At 45.1% G+C, this 21,365-nt stretch overlaps 4 protein-coding genes across 6 annotated transcripts in view; 3 read left to right on the top strand and 1 right to left on the bottom strand.

Annotated features, from left to right (window-relative positions):
- Window positions 1-5,117: 5,117 nt before the first annotated feature.
- actc1a (actin alpha cardiac muscle 1a) lies at window positions 5,118-10,592 on the top strand. Of its 3 annotated transcripts, none has more exons than XM_010894183.3 (8): window positions 5,118-5,222; window positions 7,451-7,604; window positions 7,842-7,970; window positions 8,246-8,441; window positions 8,652-8,813; window positions 9,304-9,495; window positions 9,913-10,094; window positions 10,322-10,592. In XM_010894183.3, the coding sequence occupies exons 2-8, from the start codon at window positions 7,476-7,478 to the stop codon at window positions 10,463-10,465; spliced, it is 1,134 nt and encodes a 377-aa protein (XP_010892485.1). In that variant the 5' UTR covers window positions 5,118-5,222; window positions 7,451-7,475; the 3' UTR covers window positions 10,466-10,592. The 3 variants fall into 3 exon arrangements, with proteins under 3 accessions (XP_010892485.1, XP_034146021.1, XP_010892483.2); XM_034290130.1 differs by having other exon boundaries at window positions 5,202-5,224; window positions 7,436-7,604; XM_010894181.5 differs by lacking the exon at window positions 5,118-5,222 and adding an exon at window positions 5,335-5,419.
- Window positions 10,593-11,573: 981 nt separating this feature from the next.
- Window positions 11,574-17,732, top strand: LOC105024320 (neuroendocrine protein 7B2). Its single transcript, XM_034289944.1, has 13 exons — window positions 11,574-11,883; window positions 11,975-12,071; window positions 12,174-12,294; window positions 12,507-12,642; window positions 13,078-13,235; window positions 13,321-13,518; window positions 13,646-13,742; window positions 13,916-14,048; window positions 14,971-15,205; window positions 16,079-16,228; window positions 16,443-16,555; window positions 16,896-16,949; window positions 17,134-17,732. The coding sequence occupies exons 1-13, from the start codon at window positions 11,690-11,692 to the stop codon at window positions 17,257-17,259; spliced, it is 1,812 nt and encodes a 603-aa protein (XP_034145835.1). The 5' UTR covers window positions 11,574-11,689; the 3' UTR covers window positions 17,260-17,732.
- A 175-nt stretch (window positions 17,733-17,907) lies between these two features.
- Window positions 17,908-18,835, top strand: grem1a (gremlin 1a, DAN family BMP antagonist). The gene is made up of 2 exons (XM_020042749.2): window positions 17,908-17,962; window positions 18,168-18,835. Exon 2 carries the CDS (start codon window positions 18,169-18,171, stop codon window positions 18,709-18,711), a length of 543 nt encoding a protein of 180 aa, XP_019898308.1. The 5' UTR covers window positions 17,908-17,962; window position 18,168; the 3' UTR covers window positions 18,712-18,835.
- Window positions 18,836-20,172: 1,337 nt separating this feature from the next.
- LOC105024324 (formin) overlaps window positions 20,173-21,365 on the bottom strand; it is a 32,862-nt gene continuing 31,669 nt past the window's right edge. The window contains 2 exon segments of the mRNA XM_020042750.3: window positions 20,173-20,789; window positions 21,147-21,228. Coding sequence (XP_019898309.3) covers window positions 20,742-20,789; window positions 21,147-21,228 — 130 coding nt within the window. The 3' untranslated portion in view covers window positions 20,173-20,741.

Here is a 21,365-nt window from a genome sequence, read left to right as displayed (position 1 = left end):
TATATGAACCAAAACAAATCGACCAATCAAATCATATCTCCAATGAATTAGATCTGATGGTGTAAAAGTTATTTGCGGTATGCTAAAACATAGTAAAACTGCCTTCACAGGTCTATATAAAGCTAATGTCCCTCGCTTCCCCACGGTTGCTCTCTGGCAGGAGTCTCTTTTAGTCCCAACCACCCAATAACAACAACAAAAACAACAACAGGTGTGGCAGTGTGATGTTGCTGTGAACTGTGTGGGTCAGGTGGCTATCGCAAAAGGACATCTGCTGCTGGGAAAACACGAACATACCCTGCCGATTTTGCAGGTTTGCCTACTTACAAAGCATGTTTTTATCATAGGTACACTTCAACTGTGAGAGACGGAATCTAAAACAGAAATCCACAAAATCCCATTGTATGATTTTTAAATAATTAATTAGCATTTTATTGCATGACATAAGTATTTGATCACCTACCAACCAGTAAGAATTCCGGCTCTCACAGACCTGTTCGTTTTTTCTTTAAGAAAAATTAACTGCACCTGTTTGAACTCGTTACCTGTATAAAAGACACCTGTCCACACACTCAATCAAACAGCCTCCAACCTCTCCACAATGGCCAAGATCAGAGAGCTGTGTAAGGACATCAGGGATAAAATTGTAGACCTGCACAAGGCTGGGATGGGCTACAGGACAATAGGCAAATAGCTTGGTGAGAAGACAACAACTGTTGGCGCAATTATTAGGAAATGGAAGAAGTTCAAGATGGCTGTTAATCTCCCTCAATCTGGGGCTCCATGCAAGATCTCACCTCGTGGGGCATCAATGATCAGGGCTCCCTTGTAAAAGAGATTTGACTATCTCAATGGGACATCCCCTGGTAAAATAAAGGATAAATAGAATAAATAAAAATAAAAAATCATGAGGAAGGTGAGGGATCAGCCCCGACCTACACGGCAGGACCTGGTCAATGACCTGAAGAGAGCTGGGACCACAGTCTCAAAGAAAACCATTAGTAACACACTACGCCGTCATGGATTAAAATCCTGCAGCGCACGCAAGGTCCCCCTGCTCAAGCCAGCGCATGTCCAGGCTCGTGGAATGGGAGAAGGTAATGTGGTCTGATGAGACATAAATAGAGCTTTTTGTCTAAACTCCACTCGCCGTGTTTGGAGGAAGAAGAAGGATGAGTACAACCCCAAGCACACCATCCCAACCGTGAAGCATGGAGGTGGAAACATCATTCTTTGGGGATGCTTTTCTGCAGTATGACTGCACCATATTGAGGGGAGGATGGATGGGGCCATGTATCGCGAGATCTTGGCCAACAACCTCCTTTCCTCAGAAACAGCATTGAAGATGAGTCATGGCTGGGTCTTCCAGCATGACAACGACCCGAAACACACAGCTAGGGCAACTAAGGAGTGGCTCTGTAAAAAGCATCTCAAGGTCCTACAGTGGCCTAGCCAGTCTCCAGACCTGAACCCAATAGAAAATCTTTGGAGGGAGCTGAAAGTCCGTATTGCCCAGCAACAGCCCCGAAACCTGAAGGATCTGGAGAAGGTCTGTATGGAGGAGTGGGCCAAAATTCCTGCTGCAGTGTGTGCAAACCTGATCAAAAACTACAGGAAACGTATGATCTCTGTAATTGCAAACAAAGGTTTCTGTAACAAATATCTGCTTTTCTGATGTATCAAATACTTATGTCATGCAATAAAATGCAAATGAATTACATAAAAATCATACGATGATTTTCTGGATTTTTGTTTTAGATTCCGTCACTCACAGTTGAAGAGTACCTATGATAAAAATGACAGACTTCTACATGCTTTGTAAGGGGAAAACCTGCAAAGTCGGCAGTGTATGAAATACTTGTTCTCCCCACTGTATTAGCTTGATTTTCAGTTGAATTATGTAATACGCTTTAGGGACGAACATATTTGTAACGGTAAAGACAAATCTCCACCAAGGTGAAGTGAATGTTAAAATGCATTCGATTCCAACAGAACAGCTGCCTACAGTGATGACTGTTGCTGCCACACACGCACACGCACACACACGCTGAGGGAGCTTGCGAATTGACCAGGCAGACAGCTGTTGGAGACAGACACAGGCAGATAAATCCTGGGCCTCCTGTGTTACCTTATAAGGAAGAAGGTCCCCAAAAGCACAAGCTGTTTCCGACCGTTCTGCTGATCCTGCTGAACTCTGTGGGGTGGGTCTCGCCTGATAACGTGTCAAGAAAAGCCGCTCCTAGTGGTAGATTCAGACAGAGGTTTTCCCTTTTCATCCACACACCTCATGTGAATATTAAGGGATATTTGTCAGAGAAACTTTAGCAGAAGGATAGTTGTGTTTAGTTTCTTTGTCGCTGATCCGTTCTTATACCTCAGAATGCAAAGCGTTACGCGATCATGATGGCCTACATGCTGTAGATTGTCATGTGATCTCTTCTGTGTGTAAAAGATTTTAGCGAGGATAAATGGAGCTGAAACAAGGAGACACATGAAGGTTGAATGAATTGGATGCATATTTTCACTGTTCACTGTTTCACTGTCATTGTTTGGTTGGAAGCCTGCCAAAGCCCTCATCCTCAGCCCTCATCATCCCTCCACCGTCCTTAACGCCTCCATCATCATCATCCTTCCTTCACCTTCATTAACGCCTCCATCATCCCTCCACCCTCCTTCCACCTCCCTTAATGCCTCCATCATCATCCCTCCACCCTCCTTAATGCCTCTATCATCATCATCCCTCCACCCTCCTTAATGCCTCTATCATCATCATCCCTCCACCCTCCTTAATGCCTCTATCATCATCATCCCTCCACCCTCCTTAATGCCTCCATCATCATCATCCCTCCACCCTCCTTAATGCCTCCATCATCATCATCCTCCTTCCACCTTCCTTAATGCCTCTATCTTCATCATCCCTCCACCCTCCTTAATGCCTCTATCATCATCATCATCCCTCCACCCTCCTTAATGCCTCTATCATCATCATCCCTCCACCCTCCTTAATGCCTCTATCATCATCATCCCTCCACCCTCCTTAATGCCTCCATCATCATCATCCTCCTTCCACCTTCCTTAATGCCTCTATCATCATCATCCCTCCACCCTCCTTAACGCCCTTATCATCATCCTTCTTCCACCCTCCTTAACGCCCTCATCCTTCTTCCACCCTCCTTAACGCCCTCATCATCATCCTTCTTCCACCCTCCTTAACGCCCTCATCATCCTCATCCCTCCACCTTCATTACTGCCCCCCCCCCCCCCGTGTTTACCATGTAATACCAGAGGAACGACTTCAGGTGCCTTCCATGCCTCACAGTGTTCGATGACTCTCTGCAATGGGACATGGATTGACCCAGCACACCACAACGTCCATCCATCTCCGCCGTCCAGACATCTTGACTGGTGGAGGTTTGGTGACACACACGTTTCCATGACAACATGGCCTCCGTCGCACCCGTGAGACGCCAACGGTGAGTAATGTGGCAGCGCTGTTGTGTCGCGAGAATTAAACCCGGCTACTAGAATAGCTGAAGGAAGCCCCGTTCTGAAACATCCACCTTCCTATATAAAGGCAGAGGACAGACATATTCAGTTAAACAGCCATTCCCCTTATGGCATTTGGTATTTTATTCAGACTCCCATTAGCCTGCCTGGTGGAGGTAAATCAACCTAGCAGCCAATCCATTACAAGAGCTACAAATGGAGGCCTGCATGTTAGAATGTTGATGGTGTGGGGTCCTTGCATTCCTACAGAACTCTATCAGTTGGAGACTCCATATAGGAAAAAAAACCTCTCTCCCGATAGGGTGCTGTGCCGGCATGTACAGAGACACGGGGGAGGTGACGATTAAGGGGTTCGGGACAGAGGACGTTTCCGCAAGGCGGCGCCTGAATGTGCTATCTGCGCCACCTGTTACCCAGCATGACCCTAAAAGGACACAGAGGAACCAATCAGAGTCTGCCTCCGCCACAGGCTGTCCCATAGACCCGCTGAGCTGAGCGGACAGAGCAAACTGGACACGGAGTGTTATCCCCCTCCCAACAAACCCTCTCTCCCTCTCTTCCTCCAGCTCAGCTGTCAGGCATGTTTCTGGCTTCTCCCCCCGTCTCACATATGTCGGGACGGCTCCAGGACAGCAACTGCAGACAGGCGCTATGGCACCGAGTGTCGGCCCGGCAAAAAGACTTGTTCACCGAATCAACACACCACGTCAGACTGTTAAATGACTCTCCCAACGTCGCCCCCCCCCCTCCCTTTCTGACGGACACCCCCGCTCCTCTCTCAGATTAGTCATATTAACGTGTCTGTCTCCCCGGGAAGCAGACTGGACACTGTCAATGGAGCTGGGATTTCAAGGGTCACTGTGTGAATGCATCGCGGAGTCTGTGTTAAATCCCGATGTGTTGGGATGACAGCTGCGGGAGACTTATGGGATGATTAGCTCCCACGCCGTTGGTTCAGTTGTTCAAACTATGGCATTCATCCATGTAAACAAACCAAAAATCCAGTCTTGACCATACAGAACCAAAACATCTATAGCTTCAATGGATATTTACATTTCTATTTCATGTTAATCAAAAATAAGCAACTAAATATTCAACTCACTATGAAAGAAATTGATAAATTAGTGTATTTAGTCAATTTTTCCCCTTCCCTTTATAACCCAATGAAAAACCAAGGTCCAAATCCATACAGCAATCAGAAAGGGACAACATTTATTTGACTATTCAATTGCATCTGAATGTAGTCAAGAGCTATCTGGTTTCACAACAGGTCTTCTTTATAAAAGTCAAGTCGGCCTGAAAGATCATAATTTCCCAACAGCCTGTTAACACCTACTTAATCATGACCCAACTATAATCAACCATAAAATTACAAAGGAAAAAAATCCAGGAATAATCCCTTTCACTTCCCTCTGCCAAACAATCGTTATTTTTGAACCAGACACAGCCAGCCACTAACATGACTAGAGCCATGATCTCCTAGGTAACAACAGCACATTTCAGATGGTGTCCAGTCACAGAGGAGGTCCTGAGTGACACAGGATACACTTTCTGGTGATCCCTTATCTAACTGCTCTTATTTGGGCTTCTGCGAACCTGTGGTCCCGCCCACAGGCTGTCGACCCCAGGCCCTGGTTCGAGGGGGCATATTTAAGGGACACCTCTTACCCTCTGCTTTTGTCCCAGTGGAAACTCCAGTCTTGGCATACAACTCGGTGAGTGTCCACTTTCTGCTATTGTTCCTGTTCCAGTATTGCCTCTCTAATGGAGTCAGTACTGCCTCTATCACTGTCTCTCTAATGGAGTCAGTACTGGCCCTATAGAGGCTGTAAGTCACCACTGCATGAGAGCTAGTACCATTGGACCTTGGAGGAGAGCTGGAAGGATGGCTAAATGACTTGGTGAAGTTTGGGTAGGATCCAGACTCTCAGCTTCTCTCTGAGAGATTATTATTATTGTCAGTGTTGGTGTTTGTAATATTATCGTGATTGAAAGACATAGCACATAAGATCCCAGCTAGGGTTAATGCCTGCCATGGCTGTTCTGAGAGAGAACCAGAAGGTAATTGTTTTAAGAGAGGTTGAGAAGGCGGGAGAAGGGCTGAAGCCGAAGGGGTGAGGTGGGGGGAGAGGGAGGGAGAGCGGGAGTTGAACAGGGCAGTTACCCGGCAACAGCCGGCGCTCGTTGTGACTGATTGAAAAGTCCTGCTGGTGGAAGCAAATGTGTGAACAGTGACAGGAGCTCTGGTGGCTAAACAGGAAGCAGCTGTTGAGGAGCGCAGGAACTAGTGATGGCCATTCAAGACTTCATTAGCGTTATTTTAGCAGCAGGATATTATGCTGGCAGCACAAAAAAATCTTTTATTACAATAAAAGCCATCATTGAAATGTATAAGGCAATCTAGTCTGTGAAAAAGAACAGACAAGAATTACATTGGAACGGACATTAAACGTAAAATGTATCGACTAGATTGTTAACTATATTACTTTAAATATTTCGATGATGGCTTTTATTTTGAAAACAAAAATCTGAGTTAGCACTGCTAGCATAATATCCTACTGCTAGAAGAACGGTAATGAAGCCTTGAATGGCCGTCACTAGAAGGAACTCGCTACTCCTGAACAGAGTCCAAGACAGATAATTAACAGAGCTGTCGGGGGTGAAGATGTGTGGCTGTATAGAGGGGGATGGTCTCAATTAAACTGCCTACAGGCCAACATCTAGCCTTCCTGGGCCCAACATACTAAGAAAAATGAATGGCAGACTGGTTTGTTGGTTAGTGAGTTGGCTGGTTGACTGGCCTGCTGCCTGGCTGGTTGGTTATTCGGCTTGCAGGTTGACTGCTTGGTTGGCTAGTTAGTTGGTTGTCTAGTTGGTTTGTTGGCTGGCTATCTGGATGGCTGGCTGGGCGGTTGGCTAGCTGATAAGTGGGATGCATAGGCATTCACAGGAAAGACAGTAACACATCTTTTTAGAAAAGCCTTTTTTGTTTAATTGTGTTATTTTAATGTCGCTGTTCTATGCTTTTAGGCTAGTGCATTGTAGCACTTTGAGGTCATTTAATTGATATAAAGTGCATTATAAATAAAATTTATTATTATTATTATTACATGCTCTGAATGTGTCAGACCAACTGTCTGGAAATGGGGGATGGAGGGAGAAGGAGAAGGAGAGATAGAGGTGTAGAGGGGGGCCTAAGGGGACTGTAACACGTAACACACAGACAGAGGGGTTGATGGACAGACTTAGCAAGGTGGAAAGAAGGCCTGGAGAGACTAATATACTATGAAGTGAGCTGTCAAGCTCTGGGTGCCTGGAGGGGAGTGGGGAGAGATATGGAGGGACGGACAGAGGGACAGAAACAGACGCGTTAGCAGCTCCTGCTCACCTACACACGGGAAGGACTGTCCAGACAGCTGGGGGGGGGGGGGGGGGGGCTCCAGGCCAACCACTGTTGCCAGTCAACAGACAGGCTCCTTCAGCTGTGAAATAACTCTGCTGGAGGTGAGGAGGAGGATGAAGAGGCCAGGGGAGGAGGGGGGAGGAAGGAGGAGAAAGAGGAGGGGGAGTGGGGTAGCGTTCCGTGTGGATGCTGTTTGGAATGACAAGGGCCAGGTCTAAGAATAGAGGGGACGGTGTGAGCGCCTGCACAATGCCCCTTTTTGGCCTTCCACAGCAGCTCTGCCAGGGAGGAAGCAGATAGGCTATCAGTGACCCAGAGGACGAGGCAATTCCACTAAAGTCAACAGACTTACAGTTGACTGGTGACTGATGCTGAGCAGACTGTCCATTCAAAATGTAGTCATGACAACGGGCAGTGTCTCTGTGTAACTAGTGTGTAAATACCCAGATACTAAATAACCAAAATATATTGTAACATTTCTTAACGCACGGCTTCAGTCTGTAACGGTGTCGCCGTAACACCGGCGTTTCTCCCTAACAGAAGTCCATCCGAAACACGACCAATCATGTGCGACGACGATGAGACTACCGCCCTTGTGTGCGACAACGGCTCAGGCCTGGTCAAGGCTGGCTTTGCCGGAGACGACGCTCCTCGCGCCGTGTTCCCGTCCATCGTCGGACGGCCCCGACACCAGGTACGCTGCTCGGAGGGGAAACCAAAGAACCGTTGCAGATGCTACAAATAACGTTGCCCGTTTCACCTGTAAATGTCATGACGTGAAACAATAAGCACTGGGCTGCGCGATGCGACGTAATCACGTAATGATCCAGGGCATAGTGAGTGTGTTTAGTGTTGCCCTAACTGTCCGCCAAGGTCTGTGGTTTGTGCGTCCTGCTGACTCTCCGAACCCCTGTTCGTTTCCTCTCCCCAGGGTGTGATGGTGGGCATGGGGCAGAAAGACAGCTATGTGGGAGACGAGGCCCAAAGCAAGAGAGGTATCCTGACTCTGAAGTACCCTATCGAGCATGGCATCATCACCAACTGGGACGATATGGAAAAGGTGGGTACCAGAGCTAGATGCCACCAGTTGTATTGGAGACTTTCTGTGACTACAATAGAATACATAGAATACTATCCAAAACGAATAACTGTTGTAACTTGGGAATTATTCTATTAGTCAAGAAACCCCTTGTAGGAGTAACTCGTCAAAATAAAAAATGGAACCCGCTGGAAATATTTTCAGAGTTCACTGCATGAACATGACTACGTGGATGCCTCAAAGTGTTACATTGACAGGAAGGCCGCCTTTGACCGTCTCCCCTCTCAACCCTTCAGATCTGGCACCACACCTTCTACAACGAGCTGCGCGTGGCCCCAGAGGAGCACCCGACCCTGCTCACAGAGGCCCCCCTCAACCCCAAGGCCAACCGGGAGAAGATGACCCAGATCATGTTCGAGACCTTCAATGTCCCCGCCATGTACGTGGCCATCCAGGCCGTGCTGTCCCTGTACGCCTCTGGCCGCACCACCGGTCAGTTCACACAGGACTTTGTCTGTTTCCCATTACAGAGCTATACCATTTTCATGACCGTACAACAAAATTAAAATCTGTGGTGCAGAGATGCTGGTGTTACTCACAAATTACCAGACATGCGGGAGGATAAAGTTAAGTCCAGAAACACAACTAGCTGGGGGTATGAAGCAGGGCTGATCCATTCCTCCTCCCCAACTCCCCCCGCAGGTATCGTGCTGGACTCCGGTGATGGCGTCACCCACAACGTGCCCATCTATGAGGGCTACGCCCTGCCCCACGCTATCATGCGCCTGGACCTGGCCGGTCGCGACCTCACCGACTACCTGATGAAGATCCTGACGGAGCGGGGCTACTCGTTCGTGACCACTGGTGAGACATCCGCACTATGACATCCAGAACTAGGGGTTTAACCCGCGAAGAGGCTTGCTGACACTGTCACAGTGTGTCAGAGTTAACTGCAGTTGTACTGAGGCAATTCCACTGAGGCAGTTCCGCTGAGGCAGTTCCGCTGAGGCAGTTCCGCTGAAGTTATTCGTAGATTTGCTTTGTATGGATGTCTAGCACTGCGGTTCTCTTTCTCATCTTCCAGCAACAAATGCTGGTTGTTCTGTTATGTATAAAACTCCTGTTGTGGAGTTCAGGGAGCACCCTTGTAACCACATGACAACGTATGAAGGAACGGACGGGTTGGAGTACTGGAATCAAATTATAGTATTATATTAATTATCTTTTCTTGCCGGCCCCTCGATTGTAATTGCCACTTGTAGGGTCTCTAAGCAGCATCAGGCTACATGTAGCCTTTACGTAGCGTGTAGCGTTTGACTTGGTTTAACAACAGTGTGACCCCGCCCCCCCACAGCTGAGCGGGAGATCGTGCGCGACATCAAGGAGAAGCTGTGCTACGTGGCTCTGGACTTCGAGAACGAGATGGCCACCGCCGCCTCCTCTTCTTCTCTGGAGAAGAGCTACGAGCTTCCCGACGGTCAGGTCATCACCATCGGTAACGAGCGTTTCCGTTGCCCGGAGACCCTCTTCCAGCCTTCCTTCATTGGTGCGTATGTTGCCCTTGTCTCTACCAGTCTTATATACTCACACCTTTCTCCATCCCTCTCCTCTCTGTGGTGTTGACCATGTTTTATTGTCTCGACATCCATGCACAGCTCTGTCAGACTCCAGGTTGTCATTCACGTTACAGCAGTGCCCTGCCCTCTAGTGTCCAACGGACAACATTACATCCTGTCACAGCTGGAATCCCTTAATTGGGAAGGAATGATACCACACACACTGTTGCCTGACATCATTTCTTCCATTCCGTTAATAAGAGTCGCCCTCCCCTCACCAGTGTCAGTAGTCCACAGGCGGACATCTTTCTCAGCTTATTCCTATACTTTTCTAACTGCTGTCGGTCGCGTGTCTGGTTGAAGGCGCATTGTTTGCCAACTGTCATTGCTCGTCTCTCGTTCCTCAGGAATGGAGTCCGCCGGCATCCACGAGACCGCCTACAACAGCATCATGAAGTGCGACATCGACATCCGCAAGGACCTGTACGCCAACAACGTCCTGTCCGGAGGCACCACCATGTACCCCGGCATCGCCGACCGGATGCAGAAGGAGATCACCGCCCTGGCACCCAGCACCATGAAGATCAAGGTGAGGCAGCACTTACCGTACCCTCCACAGGCCGTGTGACAACGACCAGGTTCCCATTGGTTAGTTAAGACAGCCTTTAGCCTACTAACACACAGTCAGGTCAACTATTCTCCTAGCATTCTGACTGGAGAAAGACGCTGTTAATGTAGAATGCGCTGAACGCGAAGGGACATCATAAGCGCTGAGTTAGAAGCCAACCAACACATCTCCTCTCCACCCTCCTCTAGATCATCGCTCCACCTGAGCGCAAGTACTCTGTCTGGATCGGAGGCTCCATCCTGGCCTCTCTCTCCACCTTCCAGCAGATGTGGATCAGCAAGCAGGAGTACGACGAGGCCGGCCCCTCCATCGTCCACAGGAAGTGCTTCTAAACACCCCTGCTGTCCACTCTTCCTTTCGAATACATTCACCTGCCTTCGGTCTTCCTGCCATGTCGTTCACTGTATATACATGTAATGTTGTAATAAAAGTGTTGCTTGTGACATCAAGCAGAGTTTCGTGTTGTTGGAGGTGTGGGAATTGACTTTAATGTGTCCCAGTGTCCATGGGTAGAAACTCTACAGTCCAAACTATCAACAGGCCATTAACAAACTATCTCTTGACAAGCGACTGTTTGCTAAGGTTGCAGTTGGTTAAGGGTTAGCATTGGGGTTGGGTTTGTGGATGTTTGAAATGTTACTGATAGCGGAATGGTTTCCTCCAGTACTTTCAATGGAGAATTAATTAATTAGAGTTTTCCAACAAAATATTGTCAGAGGTTGCAACCACAAACGAGACAGTTATTTGTCTGTACACTGATATATCATGCATTCCAGTACAGTAGGTGGCGGTATGCACCATAAAACAATTATTCCGGACCACGACAAACAAAAGACAAAAATGTGGTAACCAAGGGGCGGGGCTTCGTGGGCAAGGCTAAATATATGACATGGGCAGTGAAGGTGAAGAGATGTCAGGAGCACTGGAATAGACAGTACAGACAGTCATCTGTTCTAAATGGAAAGGAAATAATCCATCTTTGGTAGGCTATGGGTGCAACACAGTTGTTTGAATAAATCATTACATTTCATAAGGGAATCATCCAACAGGAAATCGTGAATGTTGCCAATGGAGTCAGTAGATCATGTATACAGTGTGGCTGTCATGAGAGAGGGGGGTGAGGGATTAAGAGTATTTATGAGAGAATAGCAGATATCAGAATACAGATTCAAGAGTATATTGTGTAGAACATTTACAGATGCTGTTTTTAAACATTAGATTTTTTTGGGAGAGATGGGACTGTTAGGTAGGATTTAGAGTTTCCCTTACCTCGGCACATAATCCATCACAGAAGAAGTTGGTAATGAACCATTATTGTTGGTTGCCAATGGGGTAAAACCCCAAAGAAGAAGATAAAGGGGCGTGGCTTACAACTAGGTCAATTGAGTGAGTTCAAGATGCTACAGGTGATTTAAATCACAAGATTATTACATAACAGGAGAAACTAGTGACCTCACAAGAGCAGCATTAATTGTGTTGGTGAAATAGGTACTTACAGTTGGGAGAGATTTCTTTGTTTAAAAAAAAATATTTTTTACCTGAACAAAAAAAGGAATATGAAGATTCCAGACAGGTCTAGGGAAGTGTTTTGGGCCCCTGTTGTGAAACATCTTCGTGTGGTTCATGGAATAAAGCTGAAACACTACCAAAGGAAGAAAGAGAGGCCAGCTACAACTGAAACGAAGGTGTTTGGAGTGTCACTTGGGAGTCTGCGACAGTGCTACGCCCCAGATTATGGGCAGCTACCCTGGTATGACAGCATGCGGGCAATGCTAACAGTAAATATTTGTCAATAGACTTGTATACTCTGAGCTGACACCACCATATCCATTTAAATTCAGCTTTCTGGTGGACGCCTGTGAACACTTACTGCAGCACGCAGGCACAGAGGGCTTGTTCAGGAAGTCCGGCTCGGTTGTTCGTCTAAAGAGACTTCGGGTGAGACCTCAGAGCATTCCTTCCCTGCTCGGCCGTGTATTGCGGTTGTTGTTCCGTGTACATGGATTGAAGCCTGTCTTGTCTGACCCATCTCGTTCTCAGGCCAGCCTGGACAAGGGAGAGGCCTGTTTATCCACAGCCCTACCTTGTGACGTGGCCGGCCTGCTCAAGATGTTTTGCCGGGAGCTCCGAGACCCCCTCGTTCCCTCAGACCTCCAGTTGGGTAGGTCATATAGGAGTTAGAAACTTCTGGAACTTGTCTAGAACCTTGGGGTTGATGGTTCAATTACTGGCACTGGAAATCTACGCCTGTGTTGGTGAAACATCTCAGAGTAGAATAATTTCCCTCACTGTGTATATACAAAAAAAGCGACTAATCTCTTTCCGGGTCATCCCTCGTTCTGTCAGTCAAAGACAACTTTGTTGTTTCTTAAGCGCTGCTGAAGGCCCAGCTGTTGCCCTCTGTGCAGGAGAGGACCTCTGCTGCCCTGCTGGTGTCCTGCCTACTGCCTGACAGAAACACTGCTTTTCTCAGATACATCTTCCACTTCTTATCAAAGGTCTCCAGCAGGTAATGCCGTGTGTGTGTGTGTGTGTGTGTGTGTGTGTGTGTGTTTTGCACAAGCTACACATTGTACAGCTGATTGATAGATGTGCTGCAGAGAAGATGGCTGAGGAACCTCTAAACATGGTCACCTGATGCTAGAGTTCCATAGAATAATTCACCTACGGGGATAGCAGATGAGCGTGGCTCAATCTGAGCTCCTGTGCCATTAAAAATAGACCTCTTTGCAGAAGCATTATGTTCAATGTTTTTGAGACGGTGTTTGAAATAATTTTCTTATAATACATTCTGACTTTGTACTGAGTAAAATTGTAAATTTACTCAGTGCATTTTTCATACTGATGATTCATGGACAGAGTACTCCTGGAAAATCAGTTTAGGCAAGACAGAGACTCATGAATATCAATCAAACTCTTCTCTGCCATGTACTATTGGTCTCAGGAGTGCAGAGAACCAGATGACCAGCAGTAACCTGGCCGTGATCTTCGCGCCAAGCCTACTTCCCTTCAGCCAGCGAGCAGAGGGAGTTGAGACAAGCCTGAAACTCAAAGCTGCCAAAGCTGTGGTCCACACCTTCATAGAGAACGCCCCTTTATTCGGTATGGCTCCTCACAACTTTGATCGATTTTGCTTTCGTCTGTATTTTTCAGTAGAAGATCACTGGGGGTTATGTGATGTCTGCAGGAGTTGTTCCTGTGGTGATCACCGAGCCCGTCCCAGGCTTTCCCCTGGTGTCGGTGGTGACCGATCAGAGATGTACCTCCTGTGAACAGGGTGATGCTGAGTTACCTCCCTGCAGGAAGAGACAACCCCTCAGGAAGAGTCTGGGTTTGGATGCCTTCCCAGATATTCCGCTTTTCAGGAGCAACACCTTTTGCTCAGGTACATATTTAACTGACATGGGATTGTCCTGTAGTCCATAAGGAAAATTTAAATGTTGTGAAGTCTTAAGTTGGCTTGTGATGAATCATAATGGCATCACCTTGATGAAATCAACCTCTTAACACAGGGCAGCCGTGCTCAAGTCCCTCAGCCATGTTGACCAGATCTCCTTCCAGCCCGCTAGGGAGCAAACGAAACAGAAAGTGTGGACAAACACTTAAAAGGTTAAAGGCTAAATTAGTTTGTATGCTATTGTCTATATCTGAAGGAAATATTAGGAGAAAGGGGTAATGAGGATCCTGCTACAGTTATTACATGGAAATGTAATTACTAACCTCTTTAATTCCCTGTCCATCCATCTTCAGAAATGAATCAGGAAACGTTGGATGTTTTTCAGCCAGGAAGCTGAAGGGCAGCGAGGTTCTCGATTCTCCAAGTCTGTTTGGTCTGGTGAAGCTGAAACTCACCCCCTGGAAGAACCGAAGACGAGCCACTCTGTAGGGTGTGGACGCAGCATCTCTTCAAGGCTAATATCAACTTAATGTGTCATGGAGTGGGCCTACATATTTTGTCATGAAAATGTATTAATACCACATTTTACTGACTTATTTGTTTAAATGTATATTTTAAATAATATTTAATGTTTCTCAGAAGGGTTGGAACTCATTTCTGTTTGAATAAATATGGCTATTTTTAAGAATTCTACGAAGTTATTTGTATGAATTGGTCCTGCACATTTTAAAAAGCGCAACCAGAATATTGGCATTGCCTACTTACCACCGACATGCGAAGAGACCGCGCTAATGGTTCGGTGCCTGGCAACCGAGGTAGGCTGGAGTGGAGCGCGGACTGCATCCTCACGCGTCATAACACTGTCTCCCTCCCAGCATCCAGTATAGCCCACGGTGAGGAAAACGATATAACATTTACATTTATTTTAGCCTTTAGTTCTGCGTAACAGTATTGGATATTTGGCATGTGCTTGATTATCACTTATTTCCAATATTTAGATGACTATGCGGCCTCCGTGTGTATTTGCCTACGAAGTAAACGAATGATTGCGCACCTATATTTTTGTTTAAACCAGGGCAAATGCACATTCTGAATTTTACTAATTCTAAGATTATAGCGGTAGATTTAAGTTTCTGGTATAATTTGGGGCAATGCAAATTATTTACGTTGTCTGTCTTTGCAGGTTTTATAATTTACGTATGATAACATGTAGGCCCTAGTCGTAGATTTGATGTGTTCTGATTATCTAAACATACAGTGCGCAGCAACAACATTAGTATTTGGGTAGCCTATATCTTAATTATTCGGGCCCAATGTTACAATTTGTAGGCAGAGGGTTTTTTCCGAATGTGTTGTAAGCCGATTTCATATCTGTAGATATATTTGTAAAAGACACTAGCCTATATACAACGTTATAAAAAGGTTTTAATGTTCTCGTAGCCGACACCAGTAATGGATTTGGCGTCGAGACTGAGTAGAACAACACTGCTGAGTGTTCTCGTATGTATGGCGGGGCTGGCATCTGCCCGGAGCCCCCGCACGGCAGACCAGGTATCTGAGGCCGACATTCAGCGCTTCCTCCACGGCGTCATGGAGCAACTTGGCATCGCTCGTCCCCGGGTCGAGTACCCGGCTCACCAGGCCACCAACATCGTGGGGCCCCAGAACATCCAAGGTAGTTAATTATCAGCCTGTGATATTATAGTCATTTTCAGGTTCTGTGACTTGGCTGTTTTTATCATGAAGCTGGATGTAAGTTAGCTTGAACGTTTATATTTCGAGCTTACGTATACATTTTGTCATGAAGTACAATGACTATACTGTAGGCTTAACAACCTTAGAATTTGTCAAACAAAATGGTTGTCAACCTTATATTATAGGCCAGTTTCAAATGATGTAAGAACACTAGTCAGTGGAAATCTGGGATGTCATGATTTATCTGAGAGTTCAAAATATTTCCCCCTCTATGCAGGCAATTTTATGTTGTTAAATTAATATTGTAAAGTATTTACTACCAATAATTACACCACAAATCTGTCTTGAGCTCATTTCAAAGCCTTGGAGAAATCATAGTTGCATCCTAAATTGTCCCACAAAACCTAATACACCCTGATCAAAGTAGTACACTAAACAGGATATAGCTTTCAAATTGGGACACAGAGAGACTGAGTCTAATAACAGGTCTACATCATTGTGGCTGGAGAAAAAACCATCATGTATTATACCATGGGTCCTGCCAGCTGTTCATCAGGAATATTTTCACCAAGCCAATGGTTCTGGTTTCCAGTGTCACAGTGATTAGATTTCTGTAGCCTGCGTGGAATTAGGATTTTGTTTGGAGATGCAGTGTACTATATAAAAAAAAAAAAAAAAAAAAGTAACATTGCATTTAGTCTAATAAGCCTAGACATGACATTGCTCTCTGATTAACTTGACTGTCAATGCAAAAATTACATTTAAAGCAGGTGTGAACATGTTCCCTTCAGATTCTGTGTCCGTCAATGACTGGAAACAAGTGGTCCTTATCATGTTCGTTTTCTTCCACTAGGTGGAGCCCATGAGGGGTTGCAGCACCTGGGTCCCTATGGCAACATCCCCAACATAGTGGCCGAGCTGACAGGAGACAACATCCCAAAAGACTTCAGCCAGGACCACGGGTACCCAGACCCCCCTAACCCATGTCCACTGGGGAAAACCGGTAGGCACATTTTCACTGGAACGTAGCCTCATGACATTCTGAGTGACAGACTTTCAGCATATTTGTCCTGCAATTAGAATTTGGGGCAGCCACCCATGTTTTCTCCTTGTTTTTGTCCAGTTTGCCCTCTATCCTCTGCTTGTTGGTCTTGTAGTTGCAGATGAATACGGTCTTTTGCCCTGTCCCTGACTCTCGGTCCTCTTCTTTCTCAAAGCTGTAGACGGATGTCTGGAAAATGTCCCGGACACAGCAGAATTCAGCAGAGAGTTCCAGAAGCAACAGCACCTGTTTGACCCAGAGCACGACTACACAGCTCTTGCTAAGTGGGTAAGTGACTGGGTTGGCCGCCTTGCTTTCTCTGGGTCAAAGTTGCCTTAAAACAGCCCTTTGACTGAAGGGGACAAGTTCACAATACACTCTCCAGGGGATACAATAATACAAAGACCATACATGGAAATGATTGTGAGAGGCAAAGAAATTGTAATGAAGAAATATGATCTGATGTATTTAAATAAAACCAAAATGTAATTGGTGGGTTTATAGTGAAAATAAAATATGTATAAATAAAATGGATAATAAAAAATGCAAGAAATGTATTTTTATATTTTAGGAAAATGTTTCATTAGGGTTTAAAACAGCAGAAATATATTTCTATATTTCCTTGTAGAACAAGGAGCTCTTGTACCAGAAACTGAAAGGTGGACCCAAAAGAAAAAAAAGGGTAGGTCTTTCTTAGTTTTTCTTTTGTGGAAAAATCTCTGTGAATACCACATCACCACGTTTAACTCAAATACCCGAAAGGCGCCGTATACTTTTGAACACACATTTCGGATTTACTATTTTCTGTTCATCAACAGAGCCGCGATAAGATGGAATAACAAAGTCTCCGTTCCCTTTCATTCCAGAGTGTCAGAAACCCTTACCTGATGGGTCAGAGGCTGGACAATGTTGTGGCCAAGAAGTCTGTACCACACTACTCCGATGAGGATTACACAACCACCTCCACTACCACCACATCCACCGCCACCTGAGAATACACTGCTGTTATAACTGGCCCGTGACATCCCCACCAAACATCTCAAACTGAATTAGAAAGAAATCACAAAGGTTTTTGGGGAGCTGTTTCCTAATGTTAGATTTTAACCTTGACACAGGTTTGTTGAGCTGCTGATTCCTACAATCAGTGTTCAATCCCCAGAGGTAGACTGAAATGCACGATCGTAATGGTATCTATATTTACATACACCGTTAACTGTTTGCAAGTAATCAGTGGCTGATCTATGAAAACAAGGACCGGAGCTTTTTGATGGGAAAGGATGGAAAAGCGTAACAAGCTTTGGTCCACTGTGTTTGAGTAAAACCTGTGTTTAAAGTTAAATGTTTGTGTTACGTGTATTTAATATGGTTGCTGGGGATTTGCTTTTTTGTCTAGAAACTAACTTTTTTTTTTTGTCTTTTGTTGCTGATCATTTTATGTTAATTCTAAAAAATAAATGGTTTACTCTGCAAGTTCCCAGTTGGTGTCAGTTTGGAGTCGAACGCATGGTATCTATTAATCAGAGAGGGTGAGTGGTGGGCGGGTTCATTCCTCTGCTGTACTTAACTCTGAGACAGTATAGCTAGACAGTAGTTTGAATAGTTCTACTAAAGCAACATCGTACTCCCTCCCGCAGGCAAACTGACGTTTATTCCAGATTTAACGGGAGTGTTTCTGTTGTTTTTATCGGCTATCAGGTGAGTCCCTTTAGCTATTATTCTTGCAATAAAAATATATTTAGTGACGTTTCACTCTGGCCTCTGTAAATGTACACAGTGCATAACCATGTGGAATTGGTGTCAAATTTGCGTAAAACGTTGCGAAAAGCAGACACTTAATTTGTTCACCATTGAGTTCTTTAGGATGCACATTTGTAATACTTAATGATATTCTTTGACTAAGGATGAGGACATCGATCGTCTTTGCCTCCGCCATGGTGTTGGGACTGCTAGTCTGTCCGCGTGCGAGCGCAGCTGTAGGTGGCTACCAGGGAACGGTTCCGCACCCCTACAAATACAACCCCAACGAGTCCGAGCGTTCACCGCAGCAGCCACCACAGAACGGATTTTTTTCCCGTAATACGGGTCCAGTGACAGCCACCGAGGAAGTCCTAGAATCCAGTCAAGAAGCCCTACACGTCACGGAGCGCCGGTATCTCAAGCTGGACTGGTGCAAAACGCAGCCGCTGAAACAGACAATCCACGAAGAAGGATGCCTCAGCCGCACCATCATCAACCGGTTCTGTTACGGGCAGTGTAACTCTTTCTACATTCCCCGACACATCTATCAAGACGACGGGGCTTTCCAGTCGTGTTCCACATGTAAGCCGAAAACATTCACCACGGTCACCTACACCATCATCTGTCCCGGACAGACTCCCAGCACCCGGAAGAAACGGGTCCAGCGCGTCAAGACGTGCCATTGCGCTTCTATAGACTTGGATTAGAAAACATTTGGGATGGACACGCTTTTTTGTTATTGAATATTAGTTTTTCTCCACGGGAACAGTTTTTAGCAACTTTGAAGGGACCAATGTGTAAAATCAAAGGTGCATCCATGGCAAAAAAAAATAATAATATGAACAAAGTAGAAAAGTTCAAATATTTATCCTAAAGGGAATCTTTTTTTTTTTCATTTCAAAATTTAAATAATCACTTTGTCTAAACATTACTTAACTAATTTGAAGGTACTTAAAATGATTACCAGACTAGATGGCTTAAACCTATGAATAGTAATTGATGTATAAGCAAATTAGTCTCGGGACATCATGCTGTAGACAGAAAGCACCAACCCAGCCATAAAGGCTGACATTCCAGTAACAATTTCAGAGTATCAATTTGACCTAATGTTTTAATGGGGCAGGGGCCAAGTGTTAAAGCATCTAACCAGGAACTGATAAGTTGCTAGATCAAATTCCCCTGTTCTGTCCCTGTTGTCCTGTCCCTGAGCAAGGCACTAAGCCTAACTGCTGCTCAGGTACATCTGTGGTAGCCCCCCCTATCCGTTTGGGTTGGTTGGGGTTAAACGTCCAAACCGCATCTCAGTTGGAACCTCCTTGGAAACGGACAAATATCCCCTTTCCCACAAATGGACTGAAATCAATTAATGGAACTCTTCAAAGACCAGGCCGAAACCCTAAACCGGCAGAGAGGTGAAACGCAGCAGATCACCAGAGTAATGTAGTGTAATGCAGGACTATAATGACTGGTTGGGCATAATTAAATGGTTTGGCATACTGTATATAGGTTGCTCTTATGGCGTTGTGAGTTATTTGCTTTTTTATGAAATTGGGGGCTTGTGTCTAACACAAATATTAGAGTACCACCACTGTGGAGATACAAAAGGCTTGGGCGCGTATGGAATTTACGATATGGAGAGGAAAGCTAAACAATGTCTTCAAAGTGTTCCTTGGATTCGTTTTAAAGCCATGACAAGCCGGCGTGGAGAGTATCTGGTTGTTGTTTCCACTGTGTGGAGAAGAGTTGGTGGAGGTTCTCACTTCTGAAGCATCTAATGAGTGTTGTTACTGTTGGCTAAGTGGATATAAACTTGCACTGTAAGTTGTCACTTAGTGTTCAAGATGTTGTATCATTCATGTATATAAAGTAGTTGGTGAATATACTCTTTTGTGTACATCTTTTCTTAACTGTTTCGTGTTGTGAAGTTGTACCATAAAGTATGGATGGAATATAGTATATTTGTGTTCATAAGACTGATAATTGAAATGTAAGACAAAGAACTAATACATTTGTTACTACAGAAGTAAAACTTCTGATACTGAATATCAAAAAACAAGCCACTAGAACTGAATTCCAAATCTATATGATAAAACTGATATATTTCATATAAAAATTATACGCTACAATCTAGATACAATATGTTACTATTTTTACAAAACATCCGTTAGTTGAATTAAAAAAACATACTTTCTTTAATTAGGAAAATCCCATTTGTAAAAGTATAAATGAATCCATAAGAAAAGAACAAGAAATATTAATTATCGTCGTTGTGTTGCTAGCTTGGCATTGGTCAGTAAATGTCTCCTTTTACAAGCACCTTATGAGGAATGTAAATCAGCAAATGTCCCCAAAACTGTAGTTACTTTAAAGCATACTGTACACAAATTAAAAAATTGTAGTCTCAAGTAGATTTGGTGTAAAGTGTCTCTGTTGTATATGCTGTCCTACATGTTGTCTACCACTAGAATTACCTAGGACAAAACAATCAAGCAAAAGTCTGAGAATATATGATTGTACTTGGTGAGTGGAGGCGATTCTGATTCCTCTGGTGTCCGGCAGGGGCAGGTGAAAAATATGGAGAACAGTGTTCCAGGTTTGATCCATCAGGAGGAGGGCAGGGACTAGAGGCCGGCACGGTCATCTTTGTCCTGGCTGTGTAGGTGGCTCAGGGACCAGTCCATGTCCACATCCGCCCATCAGTCTCCTCCTCGATGTCTTCCCTACCTTGCTCTGCCTTTCAGCTGGTGGTCACCATGCTCGCTTCTTTCTGGCGCAGTCTCTCTTTCTATCAGGGAAGTCAAAGTGTTCACATATTGGCAAGGTGAAAAGTAGCAGGACAATTAATCCTAATCTAATTGCTCAAGTTAGTTTGGTTCAGGTAAGCCTGACCCATATCAGCCTGACTCAAACAAGAACAACCTATACATGGAAGAACCCTTAATCAGGCTTGTAAAAGCCAAGTGGAATAATTATTATGTGTAGAGATTTAGGATTCAAACCAACCGGTTTATAATTCTCTATAATTTCTGACAACAACCACCTGATGTAAAAAGGGCATTATAAATACATTAGATTGATTGATTGAAGTTCATTTTAACGTGTTCTGTGTTCTAGCTGACTAAAGTGATAGTGACGTTCTCACCAGACTGTTTGGTTTAACCTTCCTCGTCTCCACACTCTTGTCGGCAGTGATCTTTTTCACTGAGAGCTGGGCCTCTTTCAGCCTGTGAGGAGGACGGTCAAAGAGCATGGCACAGGTTTCACATCAGCCACGACGGTCAAAGAGCATGGCACAGGTTTCACATCAGCCACGACGGTCAAAGAGCATGGCACAGGTTTCACATCAGCCACGACGGTCAAA

The sequence above is a fragment of the Esox lucius genome, chromosome 23, assembly GCF_011004845.1.
Source record: "Esox lucius isolate fEsoLuc1 chromosome 23, fEsoLuc1.pri, whole genome shotgun sequence".
Taxonomy (NCBI): domain Eukaryota; kingdom Metazoa; phylum Chordata; class Actinopteri; order Esociformes; family Esocidae; genus Esox; species Esox lucius.
The sequence above is the reverse complement of the archived record's forward strand: the minus strand, read 5'-3'. Positions and strand labels throughout refer to the sequence as shown.